Source organism: Anolis carolinensis, chromosome 4 (genome assembly GCF_035594765.1).
Source record: "Anolis carolinensis isolate JA03-04 chromosome 4, rAnoCar3.1.pri, whole genome shotgun sequence".
Lineage (NCBI taxonomy): Eukaryota > Metazoa > Chordata > Lepidosauria > Squamata > Dactyloidae > Anolis > Anolis carolinensis.
The window spans coordinates 208235094-208254166 of NC_085844.1; the positions used below are offsets into that span (position 1 = coordinate 208235094).

A 19073-nucleotide genomic window follows, 5' to 3' on the forward strand; every position below is an offset into this window, starting at 1 on the left:
CCAATCTGATGGTCATTTTTGTGTTTTCCATATTTGCTGGCATATGGCATGCATCACCTTGACAGCATCAGCTTTCAAGATTTTAGCTGGGATCCTATCGTCTCTGCTGCCTTGTTATTAGCAATGCAACTGTAATAGATCAAATCTTCTATAGCCAAACTTGTTGTGTACAAATTGTATTTTTTTAATTACCATTCAATGGTTTGAGTTCGATTAGTCTACATGGTAGTATTTAAAATACCTCATTACAGAAAGTCCCCAAATCCAAAGTAAATAGTGATTAAGGACTGACTCATTGTTTTACAGACACTAAAGCCTATTTAAATAAAGTGCAGTAGGAATGTCCTGCATATTAACTAATCTGGTTTCTCCATTAACAGATAACAAATTAGTCAACATAAATCCATACTTATCAGCACAGTGACCTTTCAACCTGGCCAATTGTCAACACTAACCTGGTTGGAAGCTGACCAATTAACAAGAGCAACCTGGTTAGAAAACAAGACATTCCTAAATTCCATTTTGAGTCCCAACTGTGTCATGTCAGCTGTCCTACCTGGATCCCTTCTGGCTGATTTCAAGGCAGTATGCAAATCAGGATGCATCATTGTTTTGAATGCTATTAAAAAGCTCACTAGAGATCGTTAGCTCTGTATTGCAGATTGAGCAATGGGCAAACTCAGATGTAAAGTAATGTCATGTTTGAAAACACATGAAGCTTTTTCTAAAACCATATGGTTGGTCAACCAAGCTAAATTTTACCTCCTTTGGTAACAGCACTCTCCATTTTCAGGGAAAGATCTTAGTCTTGCTACCCAATATGCTTTTGATTAGAGATATTAGAAACTCAAAATGTGATCTTCATGGCACTTTCCCCACTATTTCCTCAAGGTCACCCATATCCTTCCTTTAACATTAAGCCTGCATTAACAAAATATTTTTAAATTTAGAATTCAATAATGTTAAGTACCTGTATACATGATGCTAACCATGCTTTTATGAAAGTTAGGCATATGTTCATAGATTCTACTGAATTATACCATAACATAAAATAGAAAATTAGTATAATTCAAGACTAGTTGACAAAGAGAGTGCCCAGATTGCATCTACGACCTCATCAGATAAGGGGAATTTAGCATCCTAGGATACTTCCACTCTCTCTTGGGGACGGAGCCACGCCGGACATTACATGATGTTGTTTGACTTCTGGTGGAGGCCCTGCCCCCAATCAGGGTGGAAGCATCATTGATGCTTCACCCACAACACAGGAGACTTCCTGTGTTGTGCTGGCTCCAATGGAGCCAGCACGGGGCCTCACCGGTTGGGCAATGCTTCCCCCATGTAAAGGGGAAAACGGTGCCAAGAGGAAATGCAAAAATTTGCTCCGCTTCCCTCTCTCTTTTTTTTCTGGCAAAGCCTAACACTTCACCTCGCCTTTCTGATGAAGCCTTAGATTCATGGATTCAGCTACTCTCCTCACTGTAAGGAGTGGTTTATGTAAAGAATTGCAGAACATGAACTTTGGCACTCTGTAGTTATGCAAAGGCTTTTAAAATAGGCATCATAAAAATAAGCACCCTTTCCCCTTCTGTGCAAAAACATGCTTACACTTAATAAAAGATTTCACTTAACTGGAATATGAATGAATGAATGAGGACACTGTCAATGCTAATGAGCATACAAAGTAAGTTGTATCTTTAGCATAAAGAGGGGAAAATAAAACCAGTAACATCTATGGATGAGTGAGATTTGAGAATATTGTCCTGTGCCTTTTTCAGAAGTATGGCTGGTTATATTAGCAACATTTAGTCCTGTTCTATAATGAATCTTAATGCTAAGACATCTTCCACACAACTGTATAAAATCCACATTGAACTGAATTATATGGCAGTGTGGACTCAGATAATCCAGTTCAAAGCAGATATTGCGGATTATCTGCCTTAATATTCTGGGTTATATAGCTGTGTGGAAGGGCCCTATGAGCTATTTGTGTATGTATCTTAATATTTTAACTGAATTAACAATTGTAACATGTTTAATTTGATTTTATATGTATTTTGTATATATTTAATTGTATAGTTTTAAAGTTGTGAACTACTTTGTCTCACCTGAAAAAAGTGGGGTACAAATAAATATAAATCGTATAAATAACCATTATTATCTCATAAACATACTTTATATAGTGCGACAGTGAAGTTCATATGAGAAAAGCAACACATAAAACAGACATTATGTACAATGAAGTACCTGTCTACTGTGGGGTGTGGACAGCTCAAAATGCTGACAATTGTAACGATTATATTTAATTAATTCTGCCTTGCTTCCTCACCCACCAAAAAAGATTCAAGGCAATTAACAAAATTGATGATTGTGGTGGTATTGATTATCTGTTTCATTCATTAGCAGGGGTTGGACCCAATGGCCTTTGAGATCTATTTCAATTATTATGGTTCTGTTATTTTTGTTTTGTTTCAGATTTATGTGGAATTTCTCACAGAACAATCATTAAGGATAAGACTGATTAAATAGTACACAGTCATATCATTAATACTATTACTATTGCTAATACTGGCATTACTAATGTTTCTTGTTGGGCAAATATTTCTGATAAGAACTCTAGCTGCATAATCAGCATAAAAATATAGTCATATCCTAGTATGGCTCATTTTTAACATCAATATCAAATGAAATATGACATATAAAGGACATCTGTAATGTATAGGATAAACACTTTTGCATGAACTATTTCCTGTTATCATAGTGGTGAACCCATGCTCAGATATAATTATATAAGAGAAAAGAGATGGGGGGCAGCACAATATCTAAATGAGCATTTCTGATACATTTATTTATTTTCTACAATATGAGTTCCCTTAGCTTCTTCAAGTGAGCATTCAAGGAATGAATTCTTTGAACCATTAAGAAGCAAATTACATAGGTCTCATTAAGACAATTACAGTTTACATGCTTATTGTTAACACTGAACTGAGGAGGTCTGCTAGTTGCTTCCATGGCTAAAGAAGGACAAAGCAGAGCCTGTTCCCTTCCAAGGGAAAACACTCCTCTCATTCCACCAACATCACTTGCTTTTCAGGCACAAGTGGAAAAAAAGCCTGGTCATTCACACACTTTGCAGGAGCATTGAAGCTACCACAAATATTCAGCTCTGTTTATAAAAGAGAATGCAATGTAACATTGTCCTAAAAGAAAAGGGGCATGAAAGCACCAGTATAAGAGAAGATGAATGCTCCACATGCAATGCTTTTACATTTTACATGCTTTATTTTGTCGTCATTCCAATTTAGCAAATTGTAAACTCCTTCTGCTTCTCTGTTTTATCACTCTAATGGCATAGATTTCCATTAATTGATCAATACTTCATAATGAGCTTAAGGTATGTTCAGTTTACATGACCAAGTCTGTAACAATAGTTGGGGACAGATATCATAATCTATGTGCTCCATGAAAAGTTACAGAGATTTTTTAATCCCTGCTTTAACTGCCATTTTCAGTAGTGATGGAACATGCTATAATGAAAGGTAGAAATGCTCAATGTGTACATATAAGTGCCTGTAGCAAGAAATCACATGGAAACACTTACAACATTGTCCTCAGCTTGCTCTAGAACAGTACATGTTTCTTCCTGCCAAAATTCTGTGTCTTTGAAGACAAATCCTTTATTTGCTCTTCTAATATATTTTTCTGTAATTTACACATCTGAGCATTGATTTTTTTCAATTTTCAAGATACAATGTAAAGCAAAAACGAAGGATGCATTTAGCTACATAGGGAGTGCCAATTCTGAATTAAATATATAATAATTCCCAAGAAAGATTTTATATATAGCTTTGAAAAGAAGTAAAAATAATTGGCCTATTTTAAAATAAATAAATATATATATTGGATATTATAATGAAGTCTGTATGACTATATCCAATGTCCAGATATAATTATATTAGGGAAAGGAGACAGGGCAGGAGCACAATATCTCATTCTGAAGACAAATGAGCAACAAATGAGGGAACAAAATATAAGTAACATGCACAAATCTATTAATGATATCCTATCTCCTCCAGCTAAATCAAAGACTAAAGAAGAAGCAATTAAATCAGACCTCCATATCTAAATCAAATGAAGCTCAACAACTTTACCAACTTACCTCCTCCATACATTACTGCAAGCATAATTGAGGAGATCCAGGATACTTTGCTGCTAGATGCATCAAAGATTATCTCTATCTCTTTAAAAAAGACGGTAATGGATTTCGGAAATGCATAGGAAAAGCCAATAGATATAAAGGCCCCAACAACGACAGCCCAACCCCACCCTCCTTCTGGTGGGGTGTATCCTACAGGGCCTCCAATGGCTGGTGCCATCTTGATTGAAGCAGTGGTAATTCAACTAGGGATGAAAGATCTGCAAAGAATACAAGACAAGGTAGTTAGGATCATTAAAACAAAGGTTGCCTACTGAAACTTCTGCCTACTACTGTTCAGAAACATTCGTGAAAATTGTCCATTCTAATGAATTCTAGCATTTGTATCCCAGCCTACTGTTGTTTTCAGATATAGAGAAAGCACTATAGAATGAATGTGGTTTGACAACTGCCATAGCTCAGTGCTATGGAATAACTGGAGCTGTAATTTCACAGTCTTTAGAGCCTTATCTGCAGAACAGCACTGATACCTCACCAAACTAAAACTCCCATTGATACATAATGTGTTGATTAAAAAGCTATTAATCATATGGATCCAGAGAACTGAAAATGCCTCATATGTCTCTCACGTCATATTATTGAATTCCAAGACATTTCAAAAGCATTTAGCCATAGATGAGCTCTACCCATTCCATGTATCTTTCTTTGGGACTGACATACAAAAGTCAATTGGCATAAACAACTTCTGAAGGGTGAACTTAATCTGAATAACCATGTATCTATCAGACAAGTATATTTGCAGGTTTTCCCTTAGCAGATTTGATAAGTATTTTCTCTCTAGGAATCTCTAGGTCCTCCAGTGTAAATCTATAGTTAATATCCATCACAGTTGTGCTGGAAGTCCTAGAGATTCCTAGAGAGGGGTTATTTCAGGTTTTTAAAAGGTGTTTTTTTTTTCACTTTTGGGGTGGTCCTGTACCCCTAATCCCAATGAACGTGGAAGACTGACTGTATTTTCCAAAACATTTTAGATATTTGATGCCCATTTATTGCCAACAGCACCTAAATTCTGCTGTGGCTGTCTCATTCCTGTATGTCTTTTGGGGTCAGATGAATCACATTACATTCCTGTTGCTCTGTACCTGGGTAAAGCTGCACAGAAAGCACCTTTTCTAGCTGCATTTGAGAGAGACAGACTAGTTTCTCTCTGGATATTCTCACGCAAATATGTAGCATTGTGACAGTAGCAAAGGCCATTCCTTAAAGCTGAAACTTAACAGTTCCCTGCTATCAACAATTAAGAATGCTCTTTTTGTTGTTGTTTAGGACATTTGTTCAGCGACGTTTCTTGAAATCTGTAGAAAAGGAGCTCTCTCTACTCTTGAAGCCCAAAACACTGCTACAGAACTAATAACCAAATACTGAAAGATATTAATGAACATATTTAAAGAAGATGAGACAAGGACTACAGTATTTGAGGGGAAAACACATTCCTTCTGCAAAAGAAAAAAGCTTCAATACCACAACCTTTCCCATCCTGTTTAAAATAGCTTGACGGTCAACCAAAAAAGCCCCCTATATTTAGTATGACCTATAACAATGGAAATTTTAAATAGATGCATGCACTGGGCTCAGGAAAGCTTCATGGAACATAGTACATGCTTCAGATTCCCCAATATAGTGCCTTTAGGGAACCATGAAGATGTTAATGGAATGTGCAGTACCAAGCAACTCATATGGCCCATCAGAAACATTATACACATTCAATTCAGAAAAATAACTTCAGAAAACTTTATAAGCACTTCTGACCTAGAAAATGCATCTAACATACAGCATCCCAGCAGCCAATTTACAACGATCCAAACATTATTGAAGAGGCATAAAACTGAAACACTAATCCAGTAAACCAATCTAGTCAAAATATGCCTCAGGTATTCAGTGAGAAAGAATAACGTATGTGTTCAGAAAACTAAACGATAATAATTCCACTTTCCAGCTCTTTTAATTCTCATAAAGATCAACTACGCTTGCGGTAACCTCAAGGCCACAGATAGTTAACAGGGCATACTATGTACATCAGTATCTAAAAGTTCCACTAAATTACCAGTCTACCAGTAACTACTTCTGTTTGTGTAGCATCTGCAGTTTTAAAGATGGTTTTACTGTTAAAGCGTGCCTTTCTGTCTTACAGTAAATACCATTAAAATGTGTGCCACAATCTCTCTGCAGAGAAGCTTATGCAGGAAGTCCTCATTAAAAATGCCCATTCTTGTTCCTCTCCACCTCAAGCGCCCCAAGTGGCATGCATGCTGCATTTTCAGCATCTTCCATTTGCTGGTGAATGTTACTTGGACTGGAAAAGAAAATGAAGAAGGGAAAGCTGCTTTCAATGGGGTGGGAGTCCTTCTCACCTCTGCCTCTTGTTATCGTTTTATTGCACTGGATTCCTAATAGAGGCAGTTGATTTTCTTGCTCCCCCCCCCCCACCCTACCATAATTTGCATTATTTTCCTGATTTATATCCCTTTCCCTATCTGCATTTGTATAGATGCACACAATTTAGGACTGGCAATGTTAAACACACACACCATTGTAGCTCCACAAATAAACCAATTCTCTCATTCTGTTTAGCATGCTCCCTCTAAGCTTTTTAAAAAATGAAAATATTTGTTCACTACATGTCCCAGAGTCAGCAATGCATCAAAACAAAATCCATAATTTATCTTCCAAAATTTACCCTTGACCTATGCAGGAGGTCAACTTATACATGACCATATATGGTAGTTTTACTTTTAGTAAGGAATTTGTCCTGCAGAATGAATCTAACACCTATCAGTACATGCTACAATCCACAAAGATTTTATTTTAAACAAGTTAGGTACTTTAATTCAGCCCTGATTTTCTGGCATGAATCCATTCTATTTCATGACATCTCACACATGAAGTTACAAAGTGGCAATTGCCCTTCAAGCAAATACATCACATGACCTCTGAAGATCGGTTCTATTTCTTGACTACTATTAAGTCATATTTGGCTTTTTAGCTATATATTACCTTTTTTAGACTACCGCTACTACCCTAGCTACACTGAAACCCTTAAAAAGCAAACATTTATGATATATATATACTATATTCTCAAACCAATTGTGGTACTGTATCAGGTGAGAGACGTTATATTTGAACTTCATTCACACACAAACAAGAATCTAAAAGGATATTAAGACATAGAGCCTTATTTATGGGGAGGAGACACATTTGGTTAATATTAAATGTTTCCAGCATCTGTTTAACACGGTGTGAAGAAGAGACAGAAGTACAAAATAGTTCTAAGTTACCCAATATTTTACAAAACTAATGTCCCTTGCCCCTTCATTTAAAACTCTGCAATCTGCTATGGCATTTATTAACAGCTAGTGAACTCATGATTAGCTAAGTACACAAACTCACGTAACACAAACAGGGCTTTTTCAGGCTTTATTTAGCTTTGCATCTTTACATATACAACAAATGACAGTAGCATATGCTTACATGTTCACTTTCTTCTGATTGTTATCATCTTGTCACTGACCTCTTCCTTTACAGATTATGAAGCATTACCATCTGTTTCAAACTTGAACCAGAACACAAATTCGCACAAGTAGTCTCTAAGGCCACCCATAAAAAAATTCATTTCTAGAAACACACACAATTTTTACTATATAAAACATGTAAGATGAAACAATTCAAAAATAAAGACTTAAATACCTTAAACGAACAAATAAAAACAGGGAAGACAAATTACTCTGAACTTTCGAGTTAATAGTTGTAGGTACTATCATAACTTCCTCCAAAATATACTAAATACAGTTCTTCACATTGTTTAATCCAACAATTTTTCAAATCCTAATATTGATATTTTCCCCCAATAATCCCTTGAACTTTCACAAAACAGTTTATTGTTTCATTAACTATTTCATTTTTACTTACATAACATTTTGACACTCACCTGCTACACTGCTCTCCCATGTCAGCAATCTATCTTATTAAATTAGAATAAACTGACAGAACAGTTAATTCAAGACTTTTAACATAACCATAACATTATGTTTGACCTTATCCACCATCTCTCCTTATTACTGTTTCTTGCTGAACAAAATCTAACTAGTTAACAATGTAGAGGTGTTTCTTCCAAAATACCCTCATTTTTCTAATTTACATTTAATTTTACAATCTCAAAATGTCAAAAATCTTATTTATTCTAAAATTGTATCAAATCTTATCATTCTATTATAATTACTTACACAAGGTTTCTTTACAGATTTAGCATGAGGTCAGACATAGCAGCTCAAAGAATTTGTCTTTCAAACCTTCTAGCATCCTAATAGCCTTAAGCAACTGATCTCTTCATCTGCGTTCACTGTATGAAGATAGTTCATGGTCATCAAATTGCTCTTTTAGTTTCTCCACCATGTTCACACAACAAAAAGTAACACCATCCCCTCGATTATCTCCAGCCCTTCACTCTGTTCCACCTGTACTTTGGTGATGCAGTATATGTCAGGACTGGATAAGTAACTGGAGATTGTGAGTTATCCTCGCAAACCAAAGGGGCAACTTATGGCCAGCTGATGTTCCCTCAGATCAGCAATCACCACACCTAGCACCTCTCCTTCTGCAGTGCTTCTAAATGACATGGCAATATATCACCATTTCAACCAGGAAGCCAAAGGCTTCGCAAAGATTCTTCCCGTAATTATGGAGACCAGGCTTCAAATTCCTGTTTTGCCATGGAAACCCCCATCAAATTGAACCAGTCACCATCTCTCAGCCTCAGATGAAGGTAAAAGAAAAGCTACCTCTGAACAAATTCCTTCCAGAAAACCTTAGAATTACTTAAGATACACAACTGCAAACAGTCTTGTGACTGCAAAAAAAGGACACTGTTGAATTTCTCCGCTTCTGATCTAAAGTGGTAGAACAAACTACAAAACCAAAGCAGCTCTACATACTTGTGGATAGAATGGATTATTTGGATTCATAATGGCTGTTCATCTGGAATGAAAATCTTAAGGGAGTTCTACAAGCCCTCTTAATTTTATCAAAATAGGTATTAGCTTTCACTTGTATCAAACCTGGTATCCTTCTGCACCAGTTGTGAAGAACTGGAGCTACTTTACATTTTTTGCAATTCCATTTCATTTAGACTACATTTGGTTCGAAAGATGGGGACAGAAGACCACTGCTGCTTTCCTGGGATAGGACATACATTTTCTACAGAGATCTAGTCTATCTCATATGTTTTTAGATACTGATATCAAACCATTAAACAAGTCTAAGAGGATTTTAGACAAGGTCTAATCACCATGCTCTCTTTCAGAATTATCCTTTTCGTCAGAACATGATGAAGCAGGGGCTCCTAAATCTTTCTAAGACAGTTACAGGCAATGACATATAATCTAGACATTACAGAAATGCCAACTCACCAGAGAGGCTGAGTCCTGAATAGGATCACTATCACCTACTTGTTCTGATCACAATGCAAGACTTCCTCACTTTTGATAATTAGGAAACAGCCAAAGCCAGAAATGGCCTTCAACAGCTTTGAATTGCTAGCAATGCTAGTAATGACCTTAATAACACTTCATTGTATTAGTAACGACTTAATTTCTAACCTAAATTATCATGGTATCTCACTTTTGATATCTCCTCATTAGTTACCTATTCCTTTTAGGAATCAGCACAACCTTCGTGTTTTAAATTTTCAAGGCTGCATAACTTAGCTCCTACTTGTCTTTCACCTCTCATTTCTTTTCACCAGCCTGATCAGAATGTGCCTTCTAGAATCTCTAGGTTTTTCCTCTTCCTCAGGTCAGCTTCATCCTTTTTCACTTGCTGTTCTACATTCCTTGAATTGCCTCCCTGCACATCTGCAGATTGCTGCTTTACATGCTTTAAATTGTATTGCATTGGTTTTTGTAATTTTGCCTGGATAATTCATATCTTATTACACACTGTAACCCAATTTGAGTCCAAAGTAGGTGAGAAATGGAAGGCAACAACAAATTATTATTCCAAACATGTAGGTATCGAGATGGTCATTAAATGGAAGATATAACTACTTAACAATTATGAATATGCCACATCACAAGCTGTCTTCCTGAAATCTAATCTATTGGCATCTTCCACAGACCGGAAGACTTCACATTTTTAAAAAATTCAGATTCAATCCTTAGTGTCACATGAAGCATGGAGGAAAAACCATTACTTAAAACTCTGAGAGCCACTGGCTGTCATGAACATTTAGCTTAGACAGGCCAATGCATTCACTTAATATAGAGTTGCTTCATGTGTAACAAACCAACATAGATGGCTTAAAACTGTCGGTGCCAGTGAAAGAAAACTCAAAAGAAAGCACTAAAGTCATTCAGAAAAAGGAATGCAAAAAAAACCTAATTTTTTTTTTTCAAATGATGCCTTTAACAAATATATCAAAAGGATAGATTCAACCTTGTACTTTATACATATTTCTATCAGCATTTTATCTCAACTTTACTTTCCCAGTCCATGTTGAGAATCATTGTCAGTCAAAACCCTATTAACACCTAAAAACAAATGCATTAAACAAGCAGAACAAATGAAATCCTACCTAGACATTTAAAGCAATAGTCATTTTTAGCTTATGATATCTGACACTGAGATTCAGTCTGAGCCTGTATATTTACCTCTTAAAAATAAACATTGGTTTTATGCCAGAAGAAATATTAATTTTTATTAAGCTATTCGTCCACAATTTTAAGACTAGTGAGTCCACTTTTTTCTTTCAAACCAATGGGGTTAAGCTGTGTTATGAACAGTGAATCTGAATTACAGCTATTCATGACATTAAATATAGCACCAGGTGATGACAGGCATGCTGTTGGTTAATTCCAACTTAAGTAGACAATTGATTCAATTACTGAATGGTGAATCAACACATAGATAAATCCAATCCTTTAGTGCAGTGTTTCTCAACCTGGTGGGGTTCAAGGGGCTCTCTGATTGTAGGTGAACTATAAATCCCAGCAACTACAACTCCCAAATGTCAAGGTCTATTTTCCCCAAATTCCACCAGTGTTCACATTTCGACATATTGAGTATTTGTGCAACATTTGGTCCAGACCTATCATTGTTTGAGTCCACAGTGCTCTATGGATGTAGGTGAACTACAACTCCAAAATTCAAGGCCAATACCCACCAAAATCTTCCAGCATTTTCTGGTGGGCATGGGAGTTCTGTGTGCCAAATTCGGTTAAATTCCACCGTTGGTAGAGTTCAGAATGCTATTTAGATTGTAGGTGAACTATACATCCCAGCAACTACAATTCCCAAATGACAAAATCATTCCCCCTCCCCAACCCACCAGTATTGAAATTTGAGCATGTCAGGTATTTGTGCCAATGAAGGAAAATACACCCTGCATATCAGATATTTATGTTATGATTCATAGCAGTAGCAAAATGACAGTTATGAAGTAGCAATGAAAGTAATGTTATGGTTGGGGATCATCACATGAGTAACTATTACGAAGGTTGAGAACCACTGCTTTAGTGAGTCTATTCCTGTCAAGACTAGCAATAGCCATGTAGGCACCTGGTTCAGCAGTATTAGTATTCAAATCAGAAAAGGCATGTGAAACTGGAGTGGGTAAATACTGTACTATCTTTTTCCATTGAGACTGGAGTGGGTAAATACTGTATTATCTTTTTCCAATGATGAAATACAAGCACGTTCACTCTCATATTGAAAGCAAAGTATTTCCTCATTAGTGCCCACAGTGATTAACCCCATACTTCTACTGCTGAACAAGATTAATTTAACAGTAGATCAGAATACATTTAGATGCTTTTATCTAGCTATGCACACTTTTAAAAGGGAACTCTGTCACCACTCTATCTACAAAGGAAAGCATTTCCCCAGATAATTGAATCAACTGAAAAACTGAGCGGCTGCTAAAAGAGGGAAAGAAAACTTATGAATAAAACCAATCTCAGTAGCATTTATCTGAGCAAGCACAGGACGAAATAAAATTCATTATCACCACTTCCCCCCCCCCCTTTTCTTTAAGATGACTTAAAGAATTCATTTGGAGTGGTGTTTTGTTCTGTCCCCTTCACTTAGAGTAAAATCTAGCTGTTCTTGGTAGACGTGACTATTGGGGGCTCCTAAGGGCTCTGCATCACACAATAGACATTGAGGGCCGGCTGGGTTATTGCAATATTCACAGGGTGAACTAAGGTCGGCAACAGGCAGACAGAGAGCTACTGAGGGTTTCTCAACTAGTGGAAATGAGACAACATTCCTTTTCACGTCAGCCACAGCATATCCCACAAGCAAACAGGCCAACCACATCATCCTTGGCATTCATGGCTTTGTTAAGTCACAGTCTCTGAATTGTGTATAACAATGCTACTCAAAGAGGTGGTCCAAGGATCAATGCCATCCACAAGTCATCAGCTGCTGGCAAACATCAAGGATAGAAAGGAACAATTGTAGCCAGTGGGTACAAATATAGTGCCAGTGCCTGGCAGATTGAATAGGGTGGAGGATAATGCTGGTTCCCCCAAATCAGACTGCATAGGAAGCACTTGTGTAGAAAACTCTTCCCTACCCAGCAAACAGCAATTAAAAAAGTACATGGCAGAGCTGGCTTGTTTGAATATAAAACGATTTCTTGAAAGGGAAATAAGGAGAAATTTCTGAATGCTAGATGTGTTTATAGTGTAATCTATAGCATCAGAACATATAAACTACCCTTCAAACAATTCAACAAAATAGTCATCCAAAAGTCCTTGAATTCTTTACCTTCATGATAGGACATTGTTTAGATTTTACTTAACTGAACTGAATAAGGAATGAAGATTCGATTGATACCATTTTTTTTTCTAGAAGTAGCTTTAGATTAGGTTAGGTTATAGAACTGCCCATGACAATTCTCCATTACAAATGGGATTTCTGTCTGGTTAACATAGGATTTTTTTGGATCAATGCATGAAGCTCCTTTTGAAAATAAATATTTTAGAAGACAATACATACAGAAATATCCTTTTAAATACCGAATTTCCTTTTGATTTTTAAAAGAAAATCTTCAAAACAATATGGAAATAGAGCATAAAATATTTTAAAATGAACAGATGCAAAATGGCATGGACTCAGCATATATGTCCATCTCTTGCACCCTTACCTGTACTTTCACTGAAAAATTACACTGTACTGCTATTAACCACTTCCAAGTTTGTACTTGTAAAAATTATGTCCAAAGATGTAATTTCACCACTAAAACTCTATACATCAGCCACTTAAACTCACATCTTGACAGTGAGACCGTCTTGGGGTTTGTAGATTGTTGAGGCACTGGAGGAGCTCTTAGGCTGAGAATTCTAAATATTCCTCAGTAAACCGCAAATCCCAAGGCAGTCAAAATGGATTCTTAGCCTTTGAGGCACCAGAATTCTCCAAGTAAGAATTCTAAATACCCCTCTCCACACTGCAAATCCCAGGACTCCATAAACAAAACCATGGCACTCAAAGTAGAATCATAGCACTGTAATTCCACTTTGTATAACAGCAAAAACCCTTAAGATGTAGCCTGACTGATATGGGAAGATGTACTCTCAAGAATGTGCATCTTAAACCATGTGGAGCTTTAAAAGAAACCATCCTTAAATTAAGCACTGAATGGAACAGGCAAGAATGTGAGCCAATTTTAAAGTGCTTGTAGTGAAATCTATACTAATTAGAATTTGTGATTTCTCCTCATTGGCAGCATCCCACAAAGTTAGGCATTCCTTATCCTAAATGTGTGGGATCAGAAGTGTTTTCATTCCCCCCATCCAGATTTTGGAATGTCAATATTGGCATATGAGTGTACAATGAGATATCATGGAGACCAGGGGTCCCCAAACTAAGGCCCGGGGGCCGGATGCGGCCCTCCAAGGTCATTTACCTGGCCCCCGCCCTCAGTTTTATAATATAATATATTGTATATACATATAATATTGATAATATTATAATGTAATACAATATAACACTAATAATAATACCATATAATAATATTAATTATATATTCTAATTACATATAATATTACTAATAATATTACAGTATAGTGATATAGTTCAATATAGTAATATATAATGCTAATATTGTGCGATGCTAATAATATAATATATTGTATGTACATATAATTTGTAAGCCACTCTGAGTCCCCTTTGGGGTGAGAAGGGTGTGATACAAATGTAGTAAATAAAGGCAGTAAATACATAATAAATACATTTTAGACTTAGGCTCACCCAAAGTCTGAAATGACTTGAAGGCACACAACAACAACAACAACAACAACAATCCTAATTAACTTGACTATCTCATTGGCCAGAAGCAGGACCACACTTCCCATTGAAATCCTGATAAATGTATGTTGGTTAAAATTGTTTTTATTTTTAAATATTGTATTGTTCTTTCATTGTTGTTGTTGTTGTTTTTGCACTACAAATAAGACATATGCAGTGTGCATCGGAATTTGTTTGTATTTTTTTTTCATATAATAATCCGGCCCCTCAACAGTCAGAAGGATTGTAGACCAGCCCTCGGCTTAAAAAGTTTGGGGACCCCTGATGGAGACGGAACTCAAGTCTAATGAGAAATTCAATTCTGTTTCATATACACTTTATACACATCACCTGTAAGTAATTTTATCCACAGTATTTTTAAATATTTTTGTCCATGCAATGAAGTTTGTGTTCATCAAACCATTAGAAACCAAAGGTGTCTCTAAGTCAGCCACTTATGCGAACAATATTGGATTTTGGAGGACATGATCCCTTTTAACATTCTTATGGCCAAAGGTAGTATCTCCAAATAATCTCTTTGTAAAAGTAAACAAGCAAATTTGGCAATACTTATTTATATAACAGCTATATTATAAGGGAGTTGATTATCGTGTTAGAGAAGCTTTGGGCAATGAGATAACAAAGCAACAGAAGAACCAACTAGAAACCTTTGAATACTTCTCCTTTGTGTTAAGAGACACTGTTAAGAGATTTCATTTAACTGTCTCAAAAGAAAGAGTAAATTAATTTTAGTGACTGTTTTTCTAAGATTGCCCATAGCTCATGGAACACTACACAGGTAGAACTATCCCTGCCTTTAACCTCTAACCACCCATAATACACACAGACAGCAATTAAGCTTATTCAGTTCATGCTACAGAATATAACCCACGATTCCATTCCCACCACTCCAATCAGATGGCTGCAACATTCAACAGCAATGTTTAGTTTCTTTGATGATGTTACAAATTTCTTTCATTCATACCCTGAATGTGTTTTCAGGAGTTTCAAAAGTGTGCATCTCAAACTGTAGTACAAATCATGCCATTTGGAAGAAAGTCCACTCAAATGGATTCAGTCTATTTGATGGTTTCTTTGCCTGAGAAACTGAACAGTTTTCTAAAGCACCATCTTCTCACCACATTGTCCTAGGTTTTCTTTCAGTTCTGGAATAAACAAGAGAACTTCTGGTAGTCTGTAATACTATGGATGAACAAGAACTGTGTTAAAATCATGACAGTGCTATAGTTTACCATCTGAGAAAGAAGCTTCCATTTATGCCAGCCCAGCTCCAGTTGCTATTTTTCCTCCAGCTAGCTGGAAGGTTTTTTTAAAGCACCATCAACACTGGGAACTTGGTGAAAGAGGGCTTCAGTGAGCAATAAAAAAAAACTTTGAGCTGTGAAAGAATGAGTTTCTGCTCTACCTTATTCTCTTATAACTGTGTGTTAACCTACAACAGAAAAAGTAAACAGCAGCTAGCCCCAGAATCCCTTCTTGAGCAAAACAGCAGCAAAACAAAGGGTAAAATGAGAGAGCAGGTTAAGTCTGACTCACTAGCTACTCCCAGTACATTTAAAAAGATAGGTTTATAGGTCTGGTCACCAAAATCGTAAATCGTAATAAAAGTAGAGATTGGCAAAAGAAGAAAATAATCTCTGGATGCATCTTGGAAGAAGCATTGATCTCTAGAAGTGCTCACGTATTTGTTTTCTTAGGTAAGGCTTACCTGTCCTCGTTGTGTCATTTCACATATGCATATCTTTAGTTCTGCAAAGGAAGTCCACTAAAACATGTTGAAACCCGTGTGTGTGTGTGTGTGTGTGTGTGTGTGTGTGTGTGTGTGAGAGAGAGAGAGAGAGAGAGAGAGAGAGAGAGAGAGAGAGAGAATTAAGTACATATTGTTTCCATATTTCTGCCTCTGGTATCAAAGTTTATCTTAAAGAAGCCCAATCTACTTTGTTAGCTGAAGTACACTTATATTAAAGACAGGTTCACATGAAGCATCTTAAGGGGAAAGAAATTAGCATCTCCATAGGCCATGGTCCTGATATATAGGTGTATTTTACTTTAAATAGTGACTGTAGCTGCTCTGGTAAGTCAGCACAATTTTAAGATCAAAGTACAACACAGAACAAGCAAAACTTTCTACAGCAAACAGAAATTGTTCATTCTGGCTGAAAGGGAGTAGGATTTATGTTTTCAGAGTGGTACTGAAGAGGGCAATTTATGGCCAAATATAAAAAAGAACCCAAAACTTATAAACCTGGGGAAATAACCGGGTTTTTATACTTAATAGGAGCTACTAGAAGATGGATGAAGCATTCTGTCCATCCATTACCAGTCAATAAGTCACTAGAAAAATGTGTAAATGCACTAAGAAATGCACTAAGCTGAAAAAGGAGATTTGGAGCATTTTTTGCTTTCTCCTATATGTCTCAGAATGGAAATGTAGTAGACTACCAGAGGGAAGATAATGTGCTTAATACCTTCAGTAACTTGCTAGAGAGAAAGGAAGAGACATTCCTCTCCCTTTCCTATTCCATCCCTCAATTAAAAACTATCTTCTGACACCCTTCTCATCTTAGTGAACAAAGAAGTTTGCAAAGGTTTATACTACTACTCCTGAGTGCCAATGGAGGAGGGCCTAAAATGACAATCCTTGTCCAGTTTGCCATGTTTCCATGCAGGATATGGAAAAAAATGGAGCGTTTTTCCATTTGTATGCTGAGTCCTTAGAACAGAAGGATACAGCACTCTGTCCTCATACACCTGAACTGAACTCCATGCATCTGCTGATACAGTTCCTTGTTTTCTATAGCAACTAGAAAGTGGTTTTAAAGATACAAATTGTAAAATTCATCATTTATTCTTTATAATTTTCTCTGATGAGCTCAAGGCAGGCTTTCTTCGAAGTTATCTTCACAACAGTGTAACAGAGGAGGTTGGGCTGAGGTAAATGATGGGCCTAAAGACATGGCTTATGGAGACATGGATGTCATCAGAAGATAAATGTGTGAGAGAACTTTTCAAGCTGACACATTCAGAATTCTGAATTAATAAAGAATTCAGATAAACTCTCCTCCAATGTCATGATTCTAACTAAAAGCTTGCATGGTGTTGCAGCACATATGACTTGCAATAATAGCACAGCCAGCCAAGAACTGAAACAGCCTCAGCTGAATCATCTTATTCCATTTTATAATCACAGGAGCAATGTTCTTTGTTTTATAAGCAAGATGCTCAAGAAATAAAAATAAAATTTAGCTATAACTGCAGCAAACAAGTTCCATATTTTAAATGAAACAAGACCTGCTGCTTAAAACAAACATTTTATTTTGCTATATTACTTAATTCATTTTATTTTCTTTTACAGTATGACCCCGATACCCACATGACCAGCACCTGCAATTGTCACTACCTGCATCTAGGAACTGTCTATATACTTCAGGCAATTCTATAGTATGATTTCACCAGCGGAAGTTGTTCACTTAAATAGGGTGCATTATTATTCTTTGTCTTATTTTTCTACAGTAAATTCAGGGATGTATCACACGCAGATATGGGGGTTACACTGTACTTACTTGTATTCCTGACAAAAAAATATTTTGGATCTTTATATTGTCATCTTTGCTGATGATTTTAACTATTTATAGTGTATTCTAATTCCAATTATGTTTACCCTTTATATATCTTGTAAGCAATTTGGAGCAAATATTCTTGAATAGCACAAGCTCCTATATTTTCATTAAATTAGTAATCATGAAATATCAGAATACCAACATTTGTATTAGATTACCTTTAGAATCATAAAACAGGAGCATTCACACCAGTCAAATGGTAGTGCGATAAAATTCATCCACAAAATTGATGCAGCAAGATGGATCGTTATTTAAAAATAAATTCAATACAGGTTTACATTAAATTCTTTTCTCCCTAATTTCAGAAGAAAGTAAATAATGTATGGAACATACATTTAAGCACTTGCCTGGTAGCCTCAAGCAACAATAGGTGGAAGCAAGTGCATGGAATTCTATGAAGGTGAGGCCAGAGGGCTCTGTTCCTCTTGAGTAACTGTCACAAAAAGGATGGCTTTTTGTGTGTCAGGAGCGACTTGAGAAACTGCAAGTCACTTCTGGTGTGAGAGAATTGGCAATCTGCAAGGATGTTGCCCAGGGGACGCCCGGATATTTTGATGTTTTTACCATCCTTATGGGAGGCTTCTCTCATGTCCCCGCATGGAGCTGATAGAGGGAGTGCATCCGGGTTCTCCCCAGGTTGAATTCGAACCTGGCAGCCTTCAGGTCAGCAACCTAGCCTTCAAGTCACAAGGCTTTAACTCACTACGCCATTGGGGCTCCAAAAGGATGGCTGCCTAAGGAAGAATACCCTCTTCTCCATTTCGATCACAGAAATGTAAATTGTGGAGAAAGACTGGAGTACACTGTTCCAAATAATCTAGTAGAAACTATTGTAAATATTCATATATAAGTCTAGAAATTTTAATTAAGAAATCAACACCAAAAAACTCGACTAACTTATCCACAGATCAATGTAAGTACTGTACCTAACTCTT

General features: G+C 36.5%; 1 protein-coding gene across 3 annotated transcripts in view; it reads right to left on the bottom strand.

Moving 5' to 3' along the window:
• The window catches only part of slc16a1 (solute carrier family 16 member 1), a 47656-nt gene that overhangs the window by 13276 nt on the left and 15307 nt on the right, over positions 1–19073 (bottom strand). For 2 of the 3 annotated variants that reach the window (XM_008109848.3, XM_008109850.3), the window contains exon 2: positions 4160–4416. In XM_008109848.3, coding sequence (XP_008108055.1) covers positions 4160–4376 — 217 coding nt within the window. In that variant the 5' untranslated portion in view covers positions 4377–4416. Of the gene's footprint in view, positions 1–4159; positions 4417–6354; positions 6510–19073 lie in introns of those variants that run through there. The other variant, XM_003220445.4, reaches the window with a different exon arrangement.